Genomic DNA, 17,075 nt, shown 5'->3' on the forward strand with positions numbered 1-17,075 from the left:
ATTACCCCTTTGAAGGCCAGTAACATGGGGAGAATCATACAGAGAGGCTAAGGGAAGGTTCATGTAGGCATTACAGGAAAGTTATAGACTGCTTAACCACCCTAATTACCCCTTTGAAGGCCAGTAACATGGGAAGAATTATACAGTGAGGTTAAGGGAAGGTTCATGTAGGTATTACAGGAAATGGATCACAATACGATTCTGAACATTTTTAAAGTGAGAATTTATATACTTAACTCTGCAAAAGAGGGTATAGAATAGAATGAAATATGTTTTTATTCTTGGGGGGGGGGGAGCTGGCGGCAATAAATCTTTGACACTCTCTCTTCTGTGAGGAATCATGGTTATCTATCAATATGCAAAGCCACGGAGTTTTATGCATCAACATTGGTTATTGCTTTGTGTATTCCAACAGCACCAATGTGTAATCATGATATTGTGAACGAGTGTGTCTTGTACTACACAGGTGTAACTCACCTTGGTACAATTTAAGAAACTGCATTTTAAGAGAGTACAGTTGTGTTAAAAACTGACCATAATATTAAATGCTTGAGTATGTCAACAGCTGAAGTAGTGACACCACTTGGGACTTCTGCTGCAGAACGTGTAAACCATGCTGCTTGACGGCTGCCCAGACTTTATGTTTCTTAGTTTTCTTTAAAGATAGCACTGTATTGTAACAAGAGTTCTCCATATTCTACTGAACAAGCAGCATGTGTGTATTCATGACAATTTGATCCTATGATTCACTTAATGACTGACATCTATACAGTAACATGCACTCCATGTAATGGGGTTACTTCTACACTGTTTTACTTGCAAAATATAATACAAAAATTTTAAAACTTAGACATTTGTTTATGAAATTAAGTACTTGTTAATGTCAGTTTGGCCCAATCAGAGCGGTATTTCTTTCATATTTCTAGAATAAAGCCAAATCTTGTATTTCCACAATAAGACAGACACACACAGGCTCAACATACCGCACTCCAGAATCTTCACTAGTGCGAATTCCATTTAACAAGTCTGTAAACAATGGGTCCACCTTGGTGTGAATGGCAATCAGTTTGCCAAGGGCCTCAGCAGCCCTCAGACGAACTGTTCTGTTGGAATCCAACAAAGCTTTGGTGAAAGTCGTCTGCAGCTGTGGCAGAAATGGCTTAAGGGCAATGCCTACCTGTAGAAACAAATAAATCATAATGTCAGCGAAATAAATGCAAAGCAAAAGATAGATTTTCTTAGAAAAAAAAAAAAAAAAGACAACAATCAGGAGGTTAAACTTGACAACTGAAGCAGTTAAACTCTGACCCATTACCATTAAACACTTAAATTAAGAGTTGGCTTGTCACAATACCATGTCAAGGCAGCAGAGTTACAGAAGTTTACAAAGTGAGTTTTTTTTTTTTTACAAATGCTTTATTGGGAATCAAAAAAGGGAAAACTGTTTCACCCTTTACTAAATCTGCATTCTCATTTAAATATATGTAAGCATTTTCCCACACAATCTGGATCATACATAGAACTTGGACTATCCGAACAAGTTGGGACTCAGCCTGTAAATTCAAACTACATAAATTCCCCCATTTACTGTCTCAACAGCAGATCACTTTTGTATACTCCTCCTATTTATTTACTGCCCTGACAGTATGAAGACATTACAGATACCTCCCATTTAATCCCTTGACAGTAGAATAACATTTCCCACATCTTACTTACTGCCCTGAAATTACGATAGCACTGTACACTATCCATGCACTGCCCATCCAGTAAGCTCACACCATATACTCCATTTACTGCCTTGACAGTAGGCAGACACTGTATACTTCCCTCATTTACTGCCCTGACAACAGGCAGACAACTGTATACTTCCTTCATTTACTGCCCTGTCAGCAGACAGACACTATACTTCATTCATTTACTGCCCTGACAGTAGGCAGACACTATATACTTCCTCATTTACTGTCCTGACAGCAGGCAGACACTGTATACTTCCGTAATTAACTTCCCTGACAGTAGGAAGACACTGTATACGTCCTTCATTTACTGCCCTGACAGTAGGCAGACACTGCATACGTCCTTCATTTACTGCCCTGACAGTAGGCAGACACTGAATACGTCCTTCATCTGCTCCTCTGACAGTAGGCAGACACTATATTTTATTTACTGCCCTGGTCCTCATTTACTGCCCTGACAGCAGGCAGACACTGTATACTTTCCTCAATTACTGCCCTGACAGTAGTCAGACATTGTATACTTCCTCATTTACCGCCCTGGCAGCAGGCAGAAACTATACAATTCCTTGATTTACTGCCCTAACAGTAGGCATACACTGCATGTTTCATTTACTGCCCTGACAGTAGGCAGACACTGTACACTTCCTTGTTTACTTCCGTGACAGTAGGCAAACCGTGTATATTTCATTTACTGCCCTGACAGTAGGATAAAATTATATAAACCCTCACTTTCCTGCACTGACAGTAAGATTTTTATTGCATTTAGTTATGGTTTGTTGACAGGGTTATTCCTACTAGGGAAGTGTCCTCTTTTTCAGGGGAGAACCAATGTAGTATTCATTCTGACTGTGGGAAATTTGGTCAGGGAAGTTGGGAACTTCACTTACTTTTTTTTCAGTTGGTGACATAGGATGTTTTACATCTACCTGAGTTGCCACCAACTCAGGCAGATGGTGCCTCAGTTTAATGTCTCATCTGGAGGACGCATCCCCATATGCAGCACTGCAGTGCCAAAGTGCCAATACTGGAAAATTAATCCAACCACCTGAAGAGGGAACAGAACCCACAGCCTTCTCATCTTTCAACACCAAAGACGAGTGGGCTACCTGTTGAGCTACTGATACAGGTAGGATAACAATTGTGTACTGCCCATTTTACTGTCCTGAAAGTAGGCTGATGCTATATACCCCATTTTCTGCCCCAACAGTAGGCTGAGACTGTATACTCCCACCCCAATTTCCTGCCTTGACAGTAGGGTGACTGTGCCCCTTACCAAAGTCCTCAATGTAGTGCTTAAAGCACAATGTAGATACATGTCTGACTAGAGCCCCCCCCCCCCCAATGTACCTACTAGTGCAGAAGGAAACATGCATTCTATGAAACTCATCCCAGTGCAAGACAGCTTGAAATTAAGATATCCTGACACGACTTTTTTCCAGATATGGCCTGAAAACTGACTTGCTCAGAAAAGCAGAGAACACAATGTGTGGGTATGGAATTTAAACTGCATCATTAGCTTTTCCAGTGACACAAATGACATTATGACTACAGATACCAAAAACTTTGAAATCTTCAAGAAGGCATGTGCTAACTTAACAAATGTCAATTGTCAAGGGACCTAGCCATACAAAACTGCTGATAATGTCAAATCTTCATCGTCCAAAAGTGCACCAGGTAGGGTGCTTATTGTGCAGAGATTTTTTTCTTATGTCAAGTAGCACTGCATAGTCTTTCAAAAGAAAAGTCCAAATGAACTGACAAACAAGACACAAGCTCCACAACGCAATATACTGTCCAAATGGTACTAAAATGCATCAAATATCCCTTCTACCACAGGGTCCAAAACAGCAACAGAAAACTTGTCACCAAATGGTTTCCAAGACAAAAAACACAATTCTCCTAAAGGGCTTCATATTTTTATCTAGGAAAAAGCCCCAAATAGTTAGATGCAGCACCAGCAAAAAATCTCAATGGGCCAGCAGATCACATTCAGAGAGGTTCAGATTCCTTTAGGTATCTTGTATCAAATGGGATCTGATCACCACCAACAGCCAAATAAAACTACACTTAATACTTACCTCCTGCCCTCACTACTCCCTGATGCTCCCAATCCTTATTAACCTCTAGGCATCACAAAATTCAAAACCTGAGCTACAATAAAGTTGATAAATTTGTAGCAAATACCCCATTTCACAACCCACCACTGTAAAGCAATAAAAAAACTAAACTGGTTAGAACTACCCCATCAACTAACACATAGACAGCTTCTTACCACCTAGAAAATTATCCAGCATCCATTTGCTTGTTTGGCACTAAACATTCTACACAACTATGTTCCTAGTAGGTTATGATAACCCAATGACCAAAAACTCCTCGCTGACCACTAACCTATAAAATATGCTGGCCATGGTCTGTACTCTTACCATGTTGCTAAGGTCTAGAACTTATCTGTATCCACCAGGCCAATACCCTCCCTCCAGTCCTTTAAAACCATTCTGAAAGACTTCCCTAGCCAAAATCTGTTCTTGCTCAACCCCAGCATAAGCAATATCCTTAAATATGAACAAGTACCTATTCAAACTTTACACCTTACTCTTTCTTCACACACTTCCTTACTTCTATCAATTTCTCTCCAGGCGCTCTCTCTAAATATGCCACAACCATGTCTTTTCTCTCACTTCATACTGAAATTCTTGTTTGTATTGCATTAACTTACCTTTAATGTCTCTCTAAACTGGCTAAAAGTTCACCAAACACAAACATCCACATGGAAGTTGCATCTATTCTTAACCAAAGTTTTCACATTATGTCTAATTTGGTACAATTTTTTTTATTAATTTTGAAGATTGTAAAAGTATTGTTCATAAAATGTTTTTGTAATACTTTGGAGCTTCACTTCCAGGGCCCTCACTTAAAATGGGCACCTACTGAGTCAGACTTTCGCAATAAATGTCAATAAATAAACACGTCATTGTGGAGCACCAAATAACAGTAGTTCCCATGTCTTATACAGTCACACATGGTCCCCGATATACTAGGCAACCATTTGAAATGCTGGGATCTGCTAGAGTGAATCCTGAAACACGGAAACTGCATGGCCGAAAGATTGGACTTCTATATACCAAGTCCAAGATGCCATTTCTTGGAATATTCCCTCTTCTCCGAAGTATGGTGAAATCAGAGTTGGTATACACAAGTTCTTGGGGTGTGGGGGGCTTGTCCTCTCCTGCAAGAAGAAATTGTATGGAGAAAAGTGATTTTCAAGATTCGCTCTTCTCCAGGTTTTCAATCCTTTTTTTTCTTGGCTTTTAGACACCCGGCATTGCGCAAGTGCCAACATTTCAACAGGAAGCGGTTATACTGTCTACAGAATGATCAAAGTGGCAATAACAGTTGTGTTTCAGAGAGGCACTCAAATGTCATCGGATATTTTGGCACTTCAGGTCCTCAAACACAGCACAAGATACAGTGCCTTCAGAATACGTTGCCATAACACACTTGTATTAATCTAAGGCTCTTGCCACAAATAACCTCATGCATTGTGTATGCCAAGCACAATACTCACAAAAACATCAAACTCTCAGACTAATTCCTCCATTCTAACTTAAAACCAGACATACCAGGGTTCCAAATGGCATCACTACCATGTCACCACAGGTCTGCAAAGGACACCAGATATGCCACAACAGTCCCCAACATAGGTACCTTTCAGAGCATGTGGCCTTGAAATGTCTGTGTTGCCTTCAGAGAGTCTCATTACAAATAATCACATGAACTCTGCCCTCCAAACATAATGATCACAGCAGCCTCCATGAACTGCTCACTGGAAAGGATCCCGTTCTAAAGGTACCAAAATACCACACCCAGCAACATTTTCAACACTGCACCCTCCAGGTGGCAATGCACCCGTTAAACCCGTCATTTATAATCTTCCTTTTTTTTACCCATCCTTGCCAAAAACTTTAGGGTTTGCCACATCCAGACTAACATTAGCATTTAAACCTTTCCTTACCTATTGGTCGCAGAGTTTAGCAAAAGCCATGGAGGGTTTCTAGTCCCTATATTCCTACAATACGCCTTCATTTGTTTGTTTGTTAAGCAGTTTGGTGTGGTGGTCCACAGACCATTTTCAGCCACAACCCAGACTTTCAGGTATATACAACATGAATAACAGTTATATGGGAAGGAATGACGTTTTGCTAATAATGAAGGGAAAACTACTGTCCCTAATGTACAATTGCTACTGTAGTTTTCTAATATCCACAACCTAGGTCAATCTTGTTTTGTTTAATACGTTTGACTGTTTGCATGCTCTAGCCTAACTTTCTACTGCCCGATACACACTGCTTCTTTAAACAGCCTTCACATACTGAAATTAAGCTTCACACCAATTCAAAGACATCTCCTCCATAACGTGGCCTCTTATGAATTCATCCAAACTCCTCCTAGATTTGCTTTGCATATTATAGCTGCCTTAGGAATTAACCAGAACTGTAGATATTTGTGTATATTCATTGCTGTAGTCATGAAACTAGGAATTCCTGCCAAAAGGGAGCTGGAGAGCAGGTGTGAATTCCAGAATTCTACATTCCCCCACCTGATGGAGAGCAGGCGTGAATTCCAGAATTCTACATTCCCCCACCTGATGGAGAGCAGGCGTGAATTCCAGAATTCTACATTCCCCCACCTGATGGAGAGCAGGCATGAATTCCAGAATTCTACATTCCCCCACCTGATGGAGAGCAGGCGTCAATTCCAGAATTCTACATTCCCCCACCTGATGGAGAGCAGGCATGAATTCCAGAATTCTACATTCCCTCACCTGATGGAGAGCAGGCATGAATTCCAGAATTCTACATTCCCCCACCTGATGGAGAGCAGGCGTGAATTCCAGAATTCTACATTTCCCCCACCTGATGGAGAGCAGGCATGAATTCCAGAATTCTACATTCCCCCACCTGATGGAGAGCAGGTGTGAATTCCAGAATTCTACATTCCCCCACCTGATGGAGAGCAGGCGTGAATTCCAGAATTCTACATTCCCCCACCTGATGGAGAGCAGGCATGAATTCCAGAATTCTACATTCCCCCACCTGATGGAGAGCAGGCGTGAATTCCAGAATTCTACATTCCCCCACCTGATGGAGAGCAGGCGTGAATTCCAGAATTCTACATTTCCCCCACCTGATGGAGAACAGGCGTGAATTCCAGAATTCTACATTCCCCCACCTGATGGAGAGCAGGTGTGAATTCCAGAATTCTACATTCCCCCACCTGGCTTCTGTACACTCCCTCTCACTCGGATGTCGTTGGCATAAAAGGGACATTGGCTAAAACCATCTTCAAATCTATCTTGCATTAGTTGCAAAGTAAATGTTTATACAAGCATCATAAGTCCAGTGTGGCAACTTACTTTAAGGGATCCAGAAAAGTACCCTGTTGAGGAAATCTTTCAGTATCCTTAACAGTGGTTATGAATGTCTGATAAAAGTATTTGAAAAGGTTAATAACTGCCTTGATTACAGGAAGTAAATCCCATACAACGATTTCTGTTCTTATTGTTTATTCTGTCTAGGCCTAAGGTACAAGGTGAACAGTTGTCAGAACTGCGCCATACTTGGAGGACGACTCATTGTGAAGAATCTCTACAGAGCTGTGACACTCAAAGAAAGCCATGCACTCGCTGTCACTTCACCATGACATTATCCACGGCCTCTGCTAGCAGATATTCAAAATGTAAACTCTTGGTAAAGCATCTTAGACAGAAGCAAAGGTGAAATTAATGACAAGCTTTTGAATGACTGTAGCGGAATGACAATGACATAAGAAAGGCAAGGACATAAGAAAGAATAATTTGCAGACCATGTACTGCGAATCAGCTACTGCCAAAGCCCTTGGTATGACCTCTTTGGAGGCTAGCACTACAGGTCCAGAGACAGTACCACATATACACATGGCTATGTTATCATCCGTCTCTGTCCCTACACCCCTCACAGGTTCATAGGTACATTAATAGACAAACAGTCCAGAAAACCATGGTGCAGCCCAGCCTGCTATGTCCAAGAATAACTGGCTGTGTTAGGTTCTCCAGTCCATGAGTGCCAAGCGACATGCCCTAAGCATGAATTTACAACTGTCCATCCAATTGTCCAGAACAGCTCTAAAATGTAGCCAATGTATTGCACTGCTTGATGTGGCAATTAGGGAATTCACCGCGTGAGGAATGCTGTGTAAGTGAAGCAGAGATGAGATGGTAAGCACCGTGGGGTACTTTATAGCCCAGAGGAAGCCTGTATGAGGAGGAATACAGTGAGATGGCTTTCAGTCTAGCAAGATTGCTTAGTGACTCTAAACCAATAATTTTCTTGGTCAAAAACCTCTGTGGCTTTTCAAGATGGATGACAGGATTAGAAAAGGCATATGAGACAACACTGTACTCTACACTGGGCTGAATGAGGGAGGTACAGAGAGGGATATTGGATTTCTTATTTATATAACCTAACTCCACAATCACACAACTGCGACCAGGGCAATCTTCGCTACAGTGTTACAGCTGAGAGCAGTTTGGACTACAGCACTCATCGACAGTGTGCATGTCTGAAGAGCTCTGGCAGCTCAAGAAATCATAACAAGCTTTGAAGTTAACCAGTGAAGTATAATCACTTACACACACACATCTTTGTGAAGCATGGAGATTGATGTAATGAATTAGTTAAGTAATTTGGCAACTGAATTGTTTTTTTACCAATAAACAATTCTGTCGGGCTTCAAATAACTGTTTTTCACTTTAGAAACATCTATAACACTATGAAACTACAAACTGTATAACTTATTTTCCTTTAACTGGTGAATAATCAATTAAGAAACTGCACTGTTGCCAATAGTGTGATTTATCTATCTATCAACCCCTTGTTGACTTTGTTAGTCCCACTGGGTCACACACCTAGATGGTATTTATACTACCAGTGGAAAGTTGGACAGGGCATCGGTGATCTCCCCCTACCCTCTTCGATAGATGATGTGGGATCTTTTACATCCACCTGAGCTACTACGAATTTAAGCATATGGAGCCTTGGTTTAACATATCATCTGAAGGATGGCACACCCAGGACTGCAATGCCCTCTTATGCTGCACTGTAGTGTCAGAAAATGAATCCAATTACATGGGTGGGAATAGAACTCACTACCTTATGATCCTCCTACACTAAAGGCATATATTCTATTTGTTAAGCCACTGACAATGCAACAATGTCCAACTGCTTGTTTTGAAGACTAAAGAGATGATCATGAATTTTGCGTGTGTGTACGCATTCATATACCTTTATCTATACAAAGCAATCTCTTTCTACACACACACACATATATATATATATATATATATATATGTATGTATATGGGTCTAGTTTAACACACCGAAATTCCGTAAGACTGAAGACCACAATACCAAGACGAAATTGTTTCCCAGGGCAAATAAACATTTGCCGAAGACTACACTACAGCAAACTGTTCTTATCTAAAACCCACTTAGGAGGGGACTGCACCCCCCCAACATATATATATATATATATATATATATATATACAAACTCCGGGATCTCACTACAGTGGGGAAAAGGGCATTATTCCCCATGCTGTGCAAGTATTTACTTGCCCTAGGAAACCTTCATTAATTTTCTATCCTGAAAAGACTTGAAATGGTTTCAGAATGCTTCACAGCCTAGAAATATCATTTTCTGGTTTTATCAGGTACAAAATAATATCTGCAAATAACGCCACCCCCCCCCCCCACTTTAACTTTTGTCGACAGTCCCACACATATCCTCCTAATTAATCTTACTATTGTGTCAGGGAATGCACGTGCTTCCATTACCCTACTCAAAATCCCAGCTTACTCTCTCAAATGCTTTCTCTGCATCAAGGCAATGTGAACAAGTACCTTTTCATTCCTTATACTTCTTTATTCTCCCTTTTTCACTTACTTCCTTACTGCTATCTAATTCTCTTCTCTGACTCTCTATAAATATATCATAAACCTCTTTTTCCTTCACTTAATTCTCTTTTCTCTCTATAAATATATCATAAACCTGTTTTCCTTTACTTCACATTGAAATTCCTGTCTGTATTACACTAAATTATCTTTACTTTTGCTACAATATGTCAAAGTTCTCTAAAGAATAAATGATAGTCATATACCTTGCTTCCATTTTTTTAAAACACTTATTGAATTATCACTTGAGACATCAGCAGATTTAGGGTCTACATTATTTCAACGAACGCTGCTTAATCGACCCAATAAAGTCGAAATCCCTAAATCTTGACCACATGGAACAGAGAGTTTTTTCCCCCACGGAAAAAAATTGCTGATCCGTAAAAAAATATAAAATAAAATAAAAAATCCAAACAAAATAAAGTGAGGGGGCTTTGCCCCACATCCCCTCATTGTGGGGGGCTGTGCCCCCCACACACACCCTACTTAAATATACCAACTCCAGGATCGAACTACACTGGAAGAAATGGGAAAGTCTTGAACATGGCCCACTGATTTTTTTCCCGGGGAGGGGGGGGATCACTGTTCCGTGTGTTCGGGATTTCAACTTTATTGGGTCGATTAAACAGCATTCGCTTAAATAATATAGACCTGCAAATTTACATTCATATAACAGTAACCACACTATAATTAACAAACATTTTACTTCAGATATGTTGCTATGTATCATATAACCCAAGCAACACTGTATAAACTACTTAACTCCTGCTTTTTTTTTTTTAAAGAAACATACACATTAAACCAACTACTACCACACAGGTAATCATACATTTATACAAATGAAAACAAACCAGACACAATCCTAGTTGCAAACATCTCACATCACAAACTACACTGACACACTCCTAGTTACAAACATTATACATCACCTATAATCCACCTAATCCTTTCCAGTCAAACATTACACAGCTCATTTAAGTCCTGCCGTCTTTTAAACCTCATTCCTATCACACAGCTCATTTAAGTCCTGCCGTCTTTTAAACCTCATTCCTATCACACAGCTCATTTAAGTCCTGCCGTCTTTTAAAGCTCATTCCTCCCTTGTATGCACTATTCCCACTATTCCCATTTTTTCCTGTATAATTTGCTCTTACCCTTTTCTAAAGATCTCAATTCCAGTTGCTTTATCTGTTACCATATTCACTACTTTTACTATATTTAGTTTAGATTTTGATTTCCATACCTTGTATCGATTCTTAACCAATATTTTTAAATTATGTCTAATTTATCATTTTTTTTAAACTGCAGACGTTTTATTTTTGAAGACTGTAAAATTATTGTTCTTAAAATGTTTTGTAATAATTTGGAGCTTTTTTTCCCCAGGCCTCCCCTGAAAATGGACTGCTACCAGTCAGACTTTCATGGTAATCAAATGTCAATAAATATTCAAAGACATTTATAAAAAAAAAATATTTAAAGCTAACTTGTTTTTCTTATGGACAATACTTGCAATTGCTAAAAAATATATCACTAGGAAATGGAATTCCGCCAATTCTCCAAGAATTCCTCTCTCTACTGAAACAGCGCCTAAGGAAACCAAGATCAAAGAATCCAGGATTTATCCCAAGCCCTTTATCAACAATTCTTGGCGAAAAAAGTCATTTCTCTCATTGAAACTCTTCAAATGGGCTCTAACTCTCTCTAGTGTTTGTGTTTCACGTGTTTTCGTTTATGTTATTTATTTAGTTGAGATTATTAGCTAGTGCGCGTTTATTGTTTTTGTATTCTTTTTCAGTCCTATGTAAATATCGGGGTCTATACAAGATCGACGTTTGAAAACATCAAACATATGGTCGATGTCTTCAAACATCGACCTTATAAAAAGCTAAAAAAGATAAAAGTACCCTAACAGGTTTAAGCAGGAGGGCAAGCCCCTCCTGTGCCCCCACACCCCCCATTACTTAAATATACCAACTCAGAGACCGCACTACATTGCAGTAAATGGAAATCTCCTCTTATGGAGATTTCCGTTTACACGCTCGAGATTCTGAGTGTTCAATATTCTCGAATCGACAATGTCAGATTTGACATTGTCGGCTTTCGAGAATATAATATAGACCCAAATATTGTATATACTTATTTTGATTTGTAATGATATAAAACATATTTTATTAGTGTACTACAGTAAAATAAAAATAATTTGAGTAAAAAAAATATCAATAAATAAGACGACCCACCAACAACAGTGGTATTTTCTTACATTCTATTTCCCTCTGGATCATCACTGTTCTGCTAGTGTTGTCAAACGTTCGTCTCCCCTCAACAAAACCACACTGCTCCATATCTATCAATTTTGGCAACACCACTGCCATTCTTTTAGTCATTATAGACAAACACTTTATAATTATGGTTTAGAATCAAAATGGGCCTTATGAAGCTGGATATGTTGGGTCTTTACCATCTTTAGGTATTACAGCCACCATAGCTTTCTTTCAGAATGTTGGTACTTCTGTTCCTCTTAAAATACTGTTAAACAAAACCTTCCAGATCTTTATTACTTTCTTCCCACCTAACTTCTAAACTTCCACAGGAAAACCATCTATTCTTGGAGACTTTCCTGTCGATTGGTTAAACATCACCATTTTTATTTCATCTCCTCCGATCCTGTTAGTTAATGGAGTCTCACCTACTTCTAACATTTGCATATTTAATTCTTCCATAAACAATTCCATTTGTACTTTTTCTTAATTTCCACATTTCTCTGCTTTATGCAGACTTTCCTAACATTTCCAAAATCTTTATAATACTGTAGGATCTTTAGTTATTTTCATTGTTATGGGCTCCCTAAGCTTGGCAAAACCTCTTTCTACTTTCTGTTGCCTGAGCCGTTGTGCTAAAAGCTTTTGTGCTATGGAGTTATCAAAAAAAAAATCGGCTGCTTAATAGCAATATTTCTAAACTCACGCATATTATCCATATATTCCTTAATCTCTCTTTAGCACCCTGTAGTTGCACTTCTTGTTGTGTGAGATTCCCCTTATTCTGCAATACTTAAACCATTGTCAGTTCCTCTAAATAATTCTTCTACTTTTTAAGCACATCTCTTTCTTTTATATCGATCCTATTTTTCAACTCCACTTTCATTTTTACCCTACTCCCCTTCCAGCTCTAACGTAAATGCACACACCCAAACAGGGGAATCACTGAATACTAGCAGCAACAAGGACATTTACAGTAATTAAAGAAAAGAATGTCAGGTCTGACTGCACAGTTTGCTTCTTAGGTGATGCAAACACAGCTGACCTCTTGTATTCCTTAATAAACATTGTTAAATGAGTACTTTCTATTGCTAATGTGACAAGTCGTCAAAGTACAATACATTGCCCACAAAACCACAAGGCTGTTTTCTCTCAGCCTGCATTAGCCCCTTTGGAAAGTATAGCCAGTGCAGTGCACCTGAAATGCACCTCTTTAAAGCAACCTACCAAATTAACAAGTGCTGAACTTTCTTATACGTGTCCATAACACATGTAAAAGTGCTAACACCTTTATTACAACCTCTCTTCTTTTCTGGGTTATGGCTACATTTACTAGAGTCAGCAACTGCCTCAAGTTCAGCCTATGGCAACAACCCAGTAGTAACCCAATCAGTCAAAAACTGCAATGCAGTCTGGTCGAAAGTAACACAAGGTAGCCATGCATACATGACATCAGAAAAGAGTAAAATAATTTCAGCCACTCATTTATTTATTGAATCTGGTAACTGGGGTAGAACACTGAACCAAATGGACCTATTTCAGTCTCAGCACAGACAAATATAAATGACAGCAGACAAGCAGGTTAGCAAGTAGTAGTATAAATACAAACACAACGTTGTGTGTAGATCACAACAATGAAAATAATACAGTACACAGTACAGATGACAACAGGATGGGATGGTTAGAGTAAGGAGGGAAGGAGGAGAGAGACAAATAGTGAAGTGATAGAGCACAAAGTGTAAAAGATAGCAAAAGTAATGGCATAAATTAGCTATATACAATATATACAGTGTGGAAAAGATGTTGCATATTAGTGTAGGGAAATAATTTGGAAAGAAAATGCACCTGAATGGTGAAAGGGAAAGTGGGGGGTTGTGATGTGTCCAGAGAGAAAGCATTTACAAACTGCACAATTTGCTTCTTAAGTGATACACAAACTGCGCCTCCTACAAGAAGTCAGTTGTTTTTGTACCATCTAAAAATCAAACAGCAGCAAACTGGTCATCTACCCAGGCCCCCCTAAACTAGTAAAAAACACAATCAGTGACCCCCTTTTTATTTTAAACAAAAAACATATTTATTAAATTATCATGTATAACATAGGCAACCTTACATTTACATAAATGAAAATAAACCATATCGACAGTCTCAGTTGCAAACATTATACATTACAAACCATGCTGACACTACTGTAGCTGCAAACATTATACATCATTTATAACATATCCAGTCATTGTCAGCGGTTACATAGCGTATTCAGTTCCTGCTTTCTTTTAAACCTGCATGTATTGATCCCACACTTCCCATTTTTTCCTATGTAATTTGCTCCTGTCCTTTTCTAAAGATCCCAATTCCAGTTGTTTTATCTCGGCTACTATCCTCGCCACTTCTAGTAAAGTTGGTTTAGACTTTGATTTCCAATTTCTAGTTACTGCTTTTTTGGCAGCCATCATAATCAGACTCAGCAAGGCCTTACTATTTCTAAGCAATTCTGATTCTATCACAGCTCAAAAACATCATTTCCTTAGTTACACCAATATGCTCACTCAGCACCTCCGACAAAGCAGACTGAAGGGAATTTTTCAAGTCTGCCAACTCATTACACACTCATAAAAATATGTTCCCATTTACCTCTTTCTTCCCCATCACACCTCCAACATTTGCAGTCTACCTGAGGAAAAATTCTTTGGAGTCAACTTTGGGTACAAAAATACCTATGTACATACTTCCAGGTAAAGACCCTAAATCTTCTAGACATTGTTGCATATTTGGGAGACATACACATATATTGCATTGTTTCTTTGTGAATTGCTTATCTACTCTCTCTTCCCAATCCTTTCCTAACCTTCTCGGATCGATTTGTATAATTATCATGCAATATTTTATATGCTCTACAAGTTACTCCTTTCTTAATGGCAACTTTTATTCTAAAGTCTACTAAAACTCTACTAGTGCTGGTCTTTCGTTTAGGATCCCCTATCTCTTTCTCTTTGCTTATACTCTGATATCAATCCCTGATCGGGAAGGCAATCTCTAACCTGCAGTCCAAATAAATTCTTGACATCTCTCTCATTCCATCATCTTTCCCTCTCTAGTTATTTGCTCCCAATACCTTGGTTCCTTTGCCAGTTTTCTCCAATAAATTCCAGTCCCCTCTTGCCTATTGTCTGTATCCCTAATTGCAGTCATCCTTGTTGGCAGAATCTCCTTTCTCCATTCCCATGTTGGCTTAGTTTTTAGAATACTGTCTGCTACTTTATGGATATAATATTCTGTATGATTATTGTTGTTCTCCTTAAAAGTCTGCATCCAAAATCCCAGTCTCTCCTTGTTCTTGAGTTTCTCCCCATTTCATTATCTCCTTCCACTTTGAATTATAATGTTCTGCCTGTGCTATGTACAGGAGCTTTAACTGTATTGGTTTGAAATACCCCTTCAAATCAGGAAATCCCAATCTGCCCTGTTCTATAGAAGAATAATCTCACCCCACTTAGCCCAGTTTTTGCATATTGGGGAACATATAAATTCACTCCGAACTCCTAGTACTGAATTCACATCTTCCATGCCAAACATTTTCAAAAATTTCTTCAAGAATGTACCCTTCTTTGTTATATTGTCCCCCTCTGGACCACCCAGACACACTATTCCTATGCCAAACTCCAACTTAACCCCCCCATTCCACATTGCACTGACTCATCCAATTACCTCTACTATTACTTCATCCCACCCAAAACAATCCCTCCCCTACTAAAAACAAATTTTCTCTCCAATATCTATTGTACTATACTCTCCAATCTCAAATATACTATTACCCTCTCACAGATTCATAGGTAGGTACTAGGCTATTGGCCCTAGGGCCTATATAAGCCTAGCCAAAAATGTACCCTGGTTTTCACCACCCAAGAAAATTATTTTCCTGTGCCCCTGTTGAGCAGAGCCACAGAAGTGATCCCCAGAGTGAATTTCCTATTTCCCATCCAATCATCAAGATTTTTCTTGAAGAGTGCTAATGAGGAGCTCTGTTTGACATAGATAGGTAGTCTGTTCCAGAGTATGGGAAGTCTCTGGGGTAGGAATCTATCCCTCCAGCATGTTCTGTTTATTGTGGTGACAAGGTTTAGGTCCCTAGTGCGTGTAGCTTGGAGGGATTGGGATTTCTTTAAGTGGAGCATGTCCAACAGCTCTGGGTTTGACATAGCTTTGTATGTTAAGCAGATATTACCTCTGAGTAGGCGATATGCGACGGAGTAAAGCTGGAGTTTTTTGAGACGGTCTGCATAGGGCATCTGTTGAGGCCAGTAATCCTCTTTGTGAGATATTTCTGTTGCCTTTCCAGTTGTTGTAGATGTCTTGTGAGGTACATACCAAAAGGGGCGCTGTACTCTAGACTGGGTCTAATGAGTGATGAGTAGAGGGGAACAATGACCTCTTTTTTTCTGGATGAGAAACCTTTTGTGATGAGGTGAACCACGTAGAAGGATTTCCTGACTACTGTGGCAATGTGATTATCAAAGGAGAGACTACTGTCCAACTGTGTCCTAAGGTCTCATCACATTTTTGGCATTAAGTAGACTACCAGCTACGTTGTAAGTTCATGGGTACAGAGTTTTTACCAAAGGGGATGACAATACACTTTTTGGCATTGAGCTTCAGGCCATGGCTTTTACACCAGGTATCTGTCTCAGTGAGGCCCTTTTGTAGTATGTCCACATCGTTAGGAGTTTCGATTATGGCTCCTAGTTTGCAGTCATCTGCAAACTTTGTTAGCCAAAGACCTTCTGTGTTAGCCTGTACTTCAGAGAAGTAGATACCAAACAGGAGGGGACCCAGGACTGAACCCTGTGGTAGTCACTTGTCACTGGTCTGAAGTCGGATTTCGAGTCTGCTACTTTCACAGTGTGGGTTCTGTCCATGAGCCAGTTGGCAACCCATCTTGTGACATAGGGATTTATACCTAATTTAGTGAGCTTATCTATAATTCCAGCGTGGGGGATGGTGTCGAAAGCCTTGGCGAGATCTAGATAAGCTGTGTGGACCACTTTACCCTCATCTACGCCTTTGGCGACTGCTTCAAAGAAGTCGATCAGATTTAAGAGAC

General features: G+C 39.5%; 1 protein-coding gene across 1 annotated transcript in view; it reads right to left on the reverse strand.

Moving 5' to 3' along the window:
* Positions 1-17,075, reverse strand: part of GCN1 (GCN1 activator of EIF2AK4) — a gene marked incomplete in the record, with an annotated part of 2,100,248 nt that overhangs the window by 190,003 nt on the left and 1,893,170 nt on the right. Inside the window, 1 exon segment of the mRNA XM_044068902.1 lies at positions 984-1,177. Within this exon segment, the coding sequence (XP_043924837.1) occupies positions 984-1,177 (194 nt within the window).

The sequence above is a fragment of the Protopterus annectens genome, chromosome 4.part0, assembly GCF_019279795.1.
Source record: "Protopterus annectens isolate FY-2018-M chromosome 4.part0, PAN1.0, whole genome shotgun sequence".
Classification (NCBI taxonomy): Eukaryota; Metazoa; Chordata; order Ceratodontiformes; family Protopteridae; genus Protopterus; species Protopterus annectens.